The sequence below is a fragment of the Schistocerca cancellata genome, chromosome 10 (assembly GCF_023864275.1).
Source record: "Schistocerca cancellata isolate TAMUIC-IGC-003103 chromosome 10, iqSchCanc2.1, whole genome shotgun sequence".
NCBI classification, from domain to species: Eukaryota; Metazoa; Arthropoda; class Insecta; order Orthoptera; family Acrididae; genus Schistocerca; species Schistocerca cancellata.
In genome coordinates, this window is record NC_064635.1 from 60,891,551 (window position 1) to 60,904,045 (window position 12,495).

The window sequence follows — 12,495 nt, forward strand, 5'->3', positions numbered from 1 at the left end:
GTTTGGACAAGAAGAGAATAGAAGCTTTCGAAATGTGGTGCTACAGAAGAATGCCGAAGGTTAGACGGGTAGATCACATAACTAATGAGGAGGTACTGAATAGGATTGGGGAGAAGAGATGTTTGTGGCACAACTTGACTAGAAGAAGGGATCGGTTGGTAGGACATGTTCTGAGGCATCAAGGGATCACCCATTTAGTATTGGAGGGCAGCGTGGAGCGTAAAAATCGTAGAGGGAGACCAAGAGATGAATACACTAAGCAAATTGAGAAGGCTGTAGGAAGCAGTAGGTACTGGGAGATGAAGAAGCTTGCACAGGATAGAGTAGCATGGAGAGCTGCATCAAACCAGTCTCAGGACTGAAGACGACAACAACAACAACAACAACAACACCCTGGATAGTGACTTATAAATGCAAAACTAATGTGGAATAAAGAAGTAGTTTAAAGAAAAACAGAGTAAGTTGAAACATCCCACATTCAGCTAGTTTATTAATGTTAAACTATTTTATATTTTCTGTCAAACAATGCAAAATCCAGGATGGAATGTAACAATACGAGAGAAGGAAAGTTGCTACTCACCATATAGCGGAGATGCCGAGTCGCGATAGACACAATAAAAAGATTCACACAATCACAGCTTTCGGCCATTAAGGCCTTTATCAGCAGTACACACACACACACACACACACACACACACACACACACACACACGTCTGCAGTCTCGGAGAGCTTAAACTACAATGCAAGCAGCAGCACCAGTGCATGATGGGAGTGGCGACTGGGTGTAAGGAAGAGGCTGGGGCGGGGAGAGGGAGGGATAGTATGGTGGGAGTGGCGGACAGTGAAGTGTTGCAGTTTAGACGGAGGGTAGGAGAGAAGGTGGGGAGGGGGTAAGTAGCGGAAAGGAGAGAAATAAAAATAAAAATAAATTAAAAGACTGGGAGTGGTGGTGAAATTACGGCTGTGTAGTGCTGGAATGGGAACAGGGAGTGGGGCTGGATGGGTGAGGACAGTGACTAATGAAGGTTGAGGCCAGAAGGGTTACGGGAATGTAGGATGTATTGCAGGGAAAGTTCCCACCTGCACAATTCAGAAAAGTTGTTGTTGGTGGGAAGGATTCATATGGCACAGGCTGTAAAGCAGTCATTGAGATGAGGCGTATCATGTTTGGCAGCGTGTTCAGCTATAGGGTGCTCCACTTGTTTCTTGGCCACAGTTTGTCGGTGGCCGTTCATGCGGACAGACAGCTTGTTGGTTGTCATGCCTACATAGAATGCAGCACAGTGGTTGCAGCTTAGCTTGTACATCACATGACTGGTTTCACAGGTAGCCCTGCCTTTGATGGGATAGGTGATGTTAATGACCAGACTGGAGTAGGTGGTGGTAGGAGGATGTATGGGACAGGTCTTGCAACTAGGTCTATTACAGGGGTATGAGCCATGAGGTAAGGGATTGGGAGCAGGGGTTGTGTAACCGTGTGTGCAAGTTGTGCTTGTGCTTGTGTGTGTGTGTGTGTGTGTGTGTGTGTGTGTGTGTGTGTGTCTACTGCTGACAAAGGCCTTAATGGCCGAAAGCTGAGATTGTGTGAATCTTTTTATTGTGCTTATCTTGACTCAGCATCTCCGCTATATGCTGAGTAGCAACTTTCCTTCTCTTGTATTGTTATATTTTCTGTGAAATTCGGTGATATACAATGAATTACTGAAATGAGTAAAACTATTTGAGTAATATTTTCAGATTAACATGTCGTAGTATATCCTAAAAAGAAAAATTCACTTGAGAAAACTCCAAAATTATGAGGATACAGAATGGCTAGCCATTAGCTACTTTCAGGTTGCAAAATTCCTGAACTGCTGATAGACACATTTACAAGTCTAAAAACTTTTGCGGAATCATTAACTTAGTCAGGAAAGTGTTATGGGTTGGGGAATGTTTGAAAAGAGAGGTGTGTCACTCAAAAAATTATTATTATTATTATTATTATTATTATTATCATCATCATTTATTCATTTCGCCCTCTAAGGAGCATGCGGAACCATTAATTAGCACTGGTCTTCTTAGCTTTGTTGTTCTTATTTTGTTCCCAAAACTTCCTCATCCTGTCACTTTGGGCCTGTCTTCTTTCTTGTGTCCATGCGTTTTTCAATTTCAGATTCTTTTCCATTGTGTTTTTGGTTGTGAACTTATGAGAGTTGACTTCCTGTCTGTACGCAGTTCGTGTGGTTTCTAGTGGGTCAATACTGAGTTCCGTGAGTTCATTTTGGGTTTCTGTTAGCCAGTGTGAAATGGTTTGGCAAGTTCCTTTGATGATAAGGAAGATTTTCTTGATCATCTATTATTTCTTTCTTTTCTCAGACGTTATGTCTGGTCAAAAATGGAAAGTGACGCGGACCTTGATCAAGCGTGACTTCCTTTTAACTGTATGGTATATGTTATATTGCATTTAGGAACTTTCGGGTAATTGAACATGTATCAATAATTACGGATTTCTGTAGTTGTATATATAAGTTTGGATGTAGCTGTATTGCATTGATGTACTGGTGGATATTGTGTGATATGACTCCTGTAGTTGATAGTATAATTGGTATAATGTCAACTTTATCCTGATGCCACATATCCTTGACTTCCTCAGCCAGTTGGATGTATTTTTCAATTTTTTCTCCTGTTTTCTTTTGTATTTTTTTTGTATTGGGTATGGATATTTCGATTAGTTGTGTTAATTTCTTCTTTTTATTGGTGAGTATGATGTCAGGTTTGTTATGTGGTGTTGTTTTATCTGTTATAATGGTTCTGTTCCAGTATAATTTATATTCATCATTCTCCAGTACATTTTGTGGTGCATACTTGTATGTGGAACATGTTGTTTTATTAGTTTATGTTGTATGGCAAGCTGTTGATGTATTATTTTTGCTACATTGTCATGTCTCCTTGTGTATTCTATTATTATTATTATTATTATTGTTGTTGTTGTTGTTGTTTATATAAATGATATGCCATCTAGTATTACCGGTAACTCTTAAATATTTCTGTTTGCTGATGACACTAGCTCGGTAGTAAAGGATGTTGTGTGCAACATTGACTCAGTTTCAAACAGTGCAGTTCATGACATGAGTTCATGACTTGTAGAAAATAAATTAACACTAAATCACAGTTTTTGACACACAACTGATCAAAACCCGACTTTTTAATTTCACAGGATGGGTGTATGATTAGTGAAGCTGAACAGTTCGAATTTTTAGGTGTTCAGATACATAGTACACTGTCGTGGAAAGCCCACGTTCAGGATCTTGTTCAAAGACTTTATTTGCTGCCATTTTTACTATTTGAATGGTATCTGGAGTAAGTGATCGTTTGACATAAAAATTAGTCTACTGTACTTATTTTCATTCGCTTGTATCGTATGGTATTATAATTTGGGGTAACTCTTCCCATTCTAAAAGGATATTTTTGACTCAGAAACGGGCGGTTCAGGCAATAAGTGGTGTAAGTTTGCAAATCTCTTATCCACCCCTGTTCACTAGTCTGGGTATTTTGACACTGGCCTCTCAGTATATATATTCGGTACTGTCGTTTCTTGTTAATAATATCAGCATATTCCCGAGTATACACCCAGTTAATATCCGGCAGAAATCCAACCTGAATTGGATCTGACCTCCTTAACTCTTGTGCAGAAAGGTCTGCAGTACACTGCTGCATCCATTTTCAGTAATCCACCACAAGAATTAAAAAATCTTAGCAGTACTCCATGCACTTTCAAATCGAAACTGAAGAATTTGCTCTTGGGTCACTCCTTCGATTCTGTTGAGGAGTTCCTTGAAAAATTAAGCTAATTCTTATGTTGTATTGTGTCTCCATTTACTGAAAATTATGGCTTGACTTTTTTGGTTTCATAAACATTTTATTTTTATTTTTTATTACTTTATGTTGTAATTTCATGTACTGACATGTTCCCCGATCTTGAACATTTGCTCCTCAATTTGGTCCTACAGAACTTGATGTGTAAATAAAAAGACCTCATTCGAGAGGGACACACACACACACACACACACACACACACACACACACACACACACCTATGAGAATGAGTGGGATATAAAGATCCCGGAAGCTTTGATTAGTATTTTCTACTGTTAACTGTGTGTTGGCAGTAGTGAAGGTTAGTACTGCCCTGCCATTTTGCATCCTTGTGATGCTGTAGTATAACCTCACACCAGCTAACTCTAACAGTGCAGTAGTACTCTTTATTTTACAGCATGCTGCACCATCTTTGTTCTTTAAGCAGACAGTAACTCTTAGCCAAACTTACGATGTTTAAACTCACAGCATGTATAGTGATTGTGTGCAATTGTGTTTCCTGCACGGCCGCCAGACGATTGCTGGGTGCTGGAGGTGCCGGATATCGCATGGTCAGAGCTGAAGGACATACCCTCGATCCACAAAAGGAAGCCACGGCTCTGGCACAAGGCCCCACTGGTCCCAACTGGCGAAATTGTCGTCATAGGCGGCTATGCCAAAAATATCTTTGGTACCGACGAAATGTTTGCTGGGAAGGTGAGTGTCACATTTTCAGTAGGTATACATTATAATGAGAAGCACCAGATAGTATCCGAGGCATAGAAGTCACCCACCGGTGTTCAAAATGTTTGCTCGGTAAACACTGTGTCGTTTGTGACCCGCTACATTTGCAATCCGCACCTGCACGCACACTGCAAAAATTATTTTTGTTGCACATATGTGGTTCCCTCAGTAGGTTATTTTTGAATTTCCACCATCAATACTTGAGTACATGCGTACTTGTCGGTGGGAGTTATTCATAATGGGTGGTTTTGGTAGCAAGTTTTCACTCAGAAGTGTGGTGGTGATGTCTTATGGGGGAACCATATAGACTGATCCTCTTTGATTTTCTTCATACTTACTGAATAGTAGTGTGGAAGTAGGCTCCTAAAGCGTTATGATGCAATTTTCAAAGCAGCTTTAAAAAAATTGCCTTCAAAGCTCATAAGATTTCTATGTACTGTTAAGTACAAAAAAATTTCCATCATTTTCCAAGGTTCACGTGTAGCTGAATGCGTAGCGTGAAAGTCTTAAAATCGCGAAGTCCTGATTCAGTTCTCACTAGTAGTAACATTTTTACTTTTGTCTGAATCCTATATTTATTATCAAATTAGTATGTTACTTAACAAAAACTGATCATAATTTGTAATAAAGATAATAATGTTTTGTGTGATATTTTGTAATCACATGAAAATAAATTAAAATTTGAAATAGACATGGAATGCATTATTGTTAAATGAGCAAAATTACATACATCCTTTATACTTTTCAATCTCCAGAAATAAAAATAGCATTATGCTTCCCATTTTTCTACGCCTGTGTACCATATTTTGAATACTTACATATATGTGAAATGGTACTTCAAAACCAGCCTCAGGAAAGGTTAGGGCATTCCCTGCAGGTGACGCGCAGTTCTTGCTGGGGGAACTGTGAGAAGTGGGCGACTAGGCACTTACACAATGAAGGTGGATATCATTAATGTGATTACCCTTACTGGGAAGGCGGAAGAGTTGATAGACTTCATGGAAAAGGAGAACAATGAACTGATGGGACTTAGTGAAGTTAGATGGAAGGGAAGAGGATGGAGAAAAATGAGGAGAGGCTCTACTGGAGCGGTGGACAAGAAGCCAAAAATGTAGTAGGTATCATAGTAAAACCAAACCTAGAGGAATGTGTGGAAGCAGTAGAATACACAAGTGATAGGATGATGAGGATTCGGCTGAGACAAGGAATGTAGTGAAGGATTTCATCCAAGTGTATGCACCACAAACAGGAAATAAAGAAGAGAACATAGAGGATTTTCTAGGGGTATTAGACACTATAATTACAGATGTGGAAGCAATAGTAAAGGGTGATCCAAATATGCAGGTAGGCAAGGAAAGGCTGGGGAAGGAGGAGATAATTGGCCCATATGGATATGGGAGGAAAAATGAGGAAGGGGAGAAACTGGTTGATTTCTGTGAAAGGAACGGGCTGATTGTGGGCAACACATGGTTCCGTAAAAAGGACAGCCAAAAGGTAATGAGATATGGGTGGGGTGATAGACGGATGAAGACGGTCATTGATTACTTTCTGATGGAAAAGAAAAATCGGAGACAGTTGACGGATGTAACTGCACTTCCAGGAGAGGCTTTTGATGGAGACCATCGAGTGGTGGTGGCAAAGATGAGATTCGATGAATTGAAAGACATAAAGGAAGAAAGGGAAAGGAAAATAAAAATTTGGAAACTAAACGATGGCATGGTACAAGAAAAGTTTAAGGAGCTACTTAAGCATAAAATCCCTAACATCAAGTATGGCAATGTGGAAGAGGAATGGAGTAAGTTCAAAGAAGTATTTGTAAGCTCTGCTGAGAAGACCTGTGGCAGAGTGCCCAGAAGGGTAAAGGAAAAGGAGACACCATTGTGGAATGAGAGTGTGAAGGAGGCAGTAAAAGAAAAGAAAAAAGCCTGGCATGAATGGAACAGAGGCCGAACAGCTGAAAGTAAAAGGAAATACCAGGATAGTAAATGTAAGTGTAAGAAAATGGTAGCAGAAGAAAAGAGGAAAAGCTGGGAGAAATTCACCCAAGAGTTGGAAAAAGATGTTACTAGTGGTAAGAGGATAATATATGGAATTACAAAGAGTATGAGGAAGGAAAAAATATATGCAAAGCTAGTGAAAGGGGAAAGTGGAGAGCTGTTAATGCAGCCGGAGGAGATAAGGAAAAGATGGAAAGAATACTTTGATAAATTAGACTGTTGGCCATTAAAATTGCTACACCAAGAAGAAAAGCAGATGATAAACGGGAATTCATTGGACAAATACAGTATACTAGAACTGACATGTGATTACATTTTCACGCAATTTGGGTGCGTAGATCCTGAGAAATCAGTACCCAGAACAACCACCTCTGACCGTAATAACGGCCTTGATAAGCCTGGGCATTGCATCAAACAGAGCTTGGATGAGGTGTACAGGTACAGCTGCCCATGCAGCTTCAACACGATACCACAGTTCATCAAGAATAGTGACTGGCGTATTGTGACGAGCCAGTTGCTCAGCCACCATTGACCAGACGTATTCAGTTGGTGAGAGATCTGGAGAATGTGCTGGCCAGGGCAGCAGTCGAACATTTTCTGTATCCAGAAAGGCCAGTACAGGACCTGCAACATGGGGTCATGCATTATCCTGCTGAAATGTAGGCTTTTGCAGGGATCGAATGAAGGGTAGAACCACGGGTCATAACACATCTGAAATGTAAGTACTATCAGTGCGAACAAGAGGTGGGCGACACATGTAACCAGTGGCACCCCATACCATCACGCCGGGTGATACGCCAGTATGGCGGCAATGACGAATACACGGTTCCAATGTGCGTTCACCGAAATGTCGCCAAACATGGATGCAACCATCGTGAGGCTGTAAACAGATCCTGGATTCATCCGAAAAAATGACGTTTTGCCATTCGTGCCCCCAGGTTTGTCGTTGAGTACACCATCGCAGGCGCTCCTGTCTGCGATGCAGCGTCAAGGGTAACCGCAGCCATGGTCTCTGAGCTGATTGTCCATGCTGCTGCAAACATCGTCGAACTGTTCGTGCAGATGGTTGTTGTCTTGCAAACATCCCTATCTGTTGACTCAGGATTCGAGACGTGGCTGCACGATCCATTACAGCCATGCAGATAAGATACCTGTCATCTCGACTGCTAGTGATACGAGGCCGTTGGGATCCAGCGCGGTGTTCCATATTACTCTCCTGAACCCACCGATTCCATATTCTGCTAACAGTCATTGGATCTTGACCAACGAGAGGAAACGTAATGGTACGCATTTCTCCTCCTTACACGAGGCATCACAACAACGTTTCACCAGGCAACGCCAGTCAAGTGCTGTTTGTGTATGAGAAATTGGTTGGAAACTTTCCTCATGTCAGCACATGGTAGGTGTTGCCACCGCCGCCAACCTTGTGTGAATGCTCTGAAAAGCTAATCATTTGCATATCACAGCATCTTCTTCCTGTTGGTTAAATTTCGCGTCTGTAGCTCGTCATCTTCGTGGTGTAGCAATTTTAATGGCCTGTAGTGTACTAAATGTGAAGAACAGCAATGGAAGGGGAATAGAAGTACGGGAGGGGGGCAGGGGTCTGGAAGAAGAGGAAGATATAATGATGTTAGAAGTGGAACTAGCTCTCAGAAAAATGAAAACAGGAAAGGCACCTGGGATAGATGAAATTACTGTGGAGATGATAAAGGCAGCTGGACCAGTTGGGCTACAGTGGCTATATAGACTAATAAGATTTGGACCCAAAAACGTGTACCTGAAGAATTGGGAAAGGGAATAATAACCCCAGTTTTCAAGAAGGGTTACAGGAAAGTATGTGACAACTATCGAGGGATCACACTCATATCCCAAGTAGCAAAAATAATGGAGAGGATACTGGAAAGAAGAGTGAGGGAAAAAGTGGAAGGGCAGTTAGAAGATGAGCAGTATGGCTTTTGTCATGGTAGATCAACAGTGGACCCAATCTTTAGTATGAGACAGTTGATGGGAAGACATTGGGAGTATGGGAAAGATCTGGTGATGACATTTCTCAACCCATTGAAAGCATATCACAGTGTTCCCAAGGAAAAGGTATGGGCAACCTTGAAGAGAAAAGGAGTTGGAAGAGTCACTTGAAGCCATCCAGGCAATTTATGACAAAAGCTCTAGTTGTGACACCATTTGGAAGAACTGAATGGTTTAAGAATGATACGGAACTAAGACGAGGTAGTGTGAAATCACCACTACTATTTATAATAGTGATGGATGAAATAGTCAAAGAGGCCAAAGAAGCCCATAGAGGAAGGGGGATGAAGTTGTTTCTATTCGTGGTGTGGGGAACAAGCAGTAAGGGGGTACAAAAACAAATAGACATCCTAAATGATAAGGTTGAGAAGTGTGGAATAAAATTTAGTCTGGAGGAAAGCAAGACCATGGTGGTAATCAGAGGGGAAAGAGAGGGCAAGGGACAAACTCATATTAAGGGACGGGATATTGAAATAGTGGACAACTATAAATATTTGGGAAGTGTAATAATGGAGAAAGCTCATTTGGAGACAGAAATTAGCAAAAGAATACAACAGAGTAGTAGATTTTACCAGTGTGTGAGGGGCTTGGTGTGGGGAAGGGAAGTGCCAATGAGGTGCAAGCTGGTGCTATACAAGAGTTACTTCACACCCATACTAATTTACGGCTCAGAGACTTGGACTATGACTAGAAGAGAGGAGAGTAGGATACAAGCTAGTGAAATAAAGTTTCTGAGAAGTATGCTAGGGAAGACAAGCAGAGACAGAGTGAAAAATGAGGATGTTAGGGAGAAAATTGAGTGGAGAAGTTGACTGGGAAAATTGAAAAGAATAGATTGAAATGGTTTGGGCAGGTGAAGAGGATGGGAGAGGGAAGAATACCAAGAAGTATGATGGAGTTCAAGATTGAGGGCAAGAGGCCAAGAGGAAGACCGAGAACAAGATGGATTGATACAATAAAGATGAGTTTAAGGAGGAGAAACCTGCTATGGAACCAAATTGTGGAAGAAGAATGGTGGAAAGACTGAGTGAAGTGGCGAAATACCATTGATACCCCAATCCGACCAGATGTTGGATTGGGGAGGGGGGATGATGATGATGGCTTACATATTCAAGTGATGAGTAATTAAAAATGTAAACATGTTATTAAAAAAATGAGATTCAGTACTTGTTAACTAGTGTTTCCATTTCATAATAATTATGGGATTTCAATGAAAATAAAAAAAAATATGCCCCCTTGCAAGATTCAAACCAGGACTCGGCTATCTTTGGCTTTTTGAATTGCTTTGTATTGCTTTAGGAAATTTGTCTGGGTGCTAACCTTCAAATCCTATATGAAGAAAAGCAATGAGGGCCAGTCTCCTAGGCCCTTTCTTAGATGGTAAAAAAGAGAATAGGAATGCCATCCTGATGTATGTATTGAGGATAAAAATCAAGTAAGTAAGTGAATCATGACACATGAAATCTCTCTAGTCAATATTTTGTGGTTAGTGATATTGATATTGCTATAAAATAGTAAAAGGAAGAATCCAACAGTTCCTCACTTCTTAATTGGAAGCAAATGAGGAATAGCAATATTTTCTATGCTTTCGTTCATACTCTCATTGTATTTAAGAAAACACGGTAAGTGAATTTAATTGGCAGAAGATTCAACTAAACAGCACATGTGTATATGCCCCATTCTTCTGGCCAGAAGTGCTCGGACATGTTGCATGCCTTATTTAACACTGTCTGGTTAGTACAAGGATACCAGTCAGAGGTGTGCAATGACTGAGTGCCAAAGTGTGAACACTAGATAAACCAACACTGTGCAGAGCCATGGCAGACGTGCTCCTTCCAGCGATACGGGAAGCTCTGTATTTTTTACTAACTGCATCGGAGTACATTTTGTGACATAAGTGTGGTGTGTATCTTAATGTCTATACACAGTGCATTAAAAGTGTTGGGGCGTACATTCGTCATCAAACTATTTTTGGATTACTGTACAAATAGAGGGAAAAATGACGAATATAGGGGAAGGGAAATTACAGTTTATTGGGTCTCTCTCACTATTTTCATTCAGTGAATATTGGTAGTTGTCAGAGCACTGTTCCATTGTAAGAGCGACAGGACAAAACAATACGGGCACCTCACTTTTGTAGCTCGGTTTCTGACTTGCCAGTAATACACTGTCCCCTCCCCCCACCCACCAAATTGAAGGATATTCAATTGGAAGAAGCGGGTAAATGGAAACTGTGCCCGGGAAGATCAGTGCCAGTGACAGAGCTAGCAGTGTGAACGTGTGGCGTTTGTGCGAGCAGACGACTGCTGGATGCTCGATGTCGGCGAGACGGGGGAGGAGTGGGAGCTGAAGTGGACGGAGGTGGTGCTGCCGTACGACCACGGGGAGCCCCGCTGCTGGCACGGGGCCTGCTGCACCGGGGAGGGGCAGCTGCTCGTGCACTCGGGGCTCACACAGCCGCACTACTACACCCGCATCAAGCTCAAGGTGCCGCCGGACTTCTCGCCTCGTGTCTATTTGCGTCTTCGTCACTGTTTTGTTCTGTTTACAGTCATTTTCGATCTCTTCCTATGTCAGTCTGGGGTATTCGACAACTGACAGTATTTTCAAAATATTGATGTCAGGAGTTTAGACGTCGATATTTTAAATTCTGTACTGAAGTCTTTTTACATTTTAATGTCGATGTAGAAGGCAAAATATTGACTTCCAGTGTCGGCGAAAATGTAGAGTACTTTTAACCAATTGTCAATCTTTTTTTTGAACGAATCATTATGTGATAGTGTCTCGTAGCATCATCAGTCCTGTGGTTAAAGGAATAGAAATATCATTTGGAAGAAAGTCATATATCGTGTTTCTCCTGCGTGTTCAATTTGGTAGCAAAAACGTCTGTTGAAAAGACTGGTAAATTACTTCTGTGAAAAGGGTTGTAATGTGGTTTATATAAAATATAGTAGCAGGTGATGAGCTAAGAAAAGGATCAGACCTCAAACTAATTCAAGACGTATTCAGTAAGTGGAATTCGACGTATTATATGGTTGAAGGAGTTTTGCAGCTGTGTCCAGAGATGTCATTAAATACCATGTTAGTGCACCACCAATGCAAACAGCTGGAGATGGTTGTGACATTCTGCAGTTGCAAACTTTACTGCTTGTGGAATTTGTGTAGAAAATTTGTTGCCAGCAGTAAAGTAATCCTTGTAAGTGGTATGTTTAGTATCAAAATATCAGGTATGCAATCAATACAGACTACTGGAGAGACTGAAATGTAACACCGTAACAGAGTTCAGAAATCGAAAATCCTTAAAGCCAACTGAGACCATTATATATAATCCGTTCATGCTGCAGTTTGAAGGCAGTCAAAATCTTTAAACAATTTTCATGCAGCTATTGAAATGACTTCCAGTGAAGATGAGCAACAAACAAGTTGAAACATTCATCTCCTACACCTTGAACAAGATCCATTAGGAGTATCATTGGGACTACCTACCCAAAGCTGCTAAACGTTGCAAATTAAGTATTTGATTTGGATAGCCCCATCATCGGCTTATTAAAGACTGTTCTCAAAAGTGGGATGTGTTCGCTATCAACAACTAATAGATTGAAGGGAAATCATCTGTTGAAAATGTTTTTGTTACAGTCTATTGACAGATAGTTGTGGGATACATAATCTTTGTTCTTGTTATGTTTATTGATTAATAAACGCCGGCCGGTGTGGCCGAGCGGTTCTAGGCCTTCAGTCCGGAACCGCGCAACCGCTACGGTCACAGGTTCGAATCCTGCCTCGGGCATGGATGTGTGTGATGTCCTTAGGTTAGTTAGGTTTAATTAGTTCTAAGTTATAGGCGACTGATGACCTCAGAAGTTAAGTCGCATAGTGCTCAGAGCCATTTGAACC

The 12,495-nt window shown here is 41.1% G+C and overlaps 1 protein-coding gene across 4 annotated transcripts in view; it reads left to right on the forward strand.

The window, feature by feature from the left end:
- LOC126106788 (kelch domain-containing protein 2-like) overlaps positions 1-12,495 on the forward strand; it is a 140,807-nt gene that overhangs the window by 105,996 nt on the left and 22,316 nt on the right. For all 4 annotated transcript variants that reach the window (XM_049913175.1, XM_049913172.1, XM_049913173.1 and 1 more), the window contains one exon: positions 4,371-4,552. In XM_049913175.1, the coding sequence (XP_049769132.1) occupies positions 4,371-4,552 (182 nt within the window). The remainder of the gene's footprint in view (positions 1-4,370; positions 4,553-12,495) is intronic.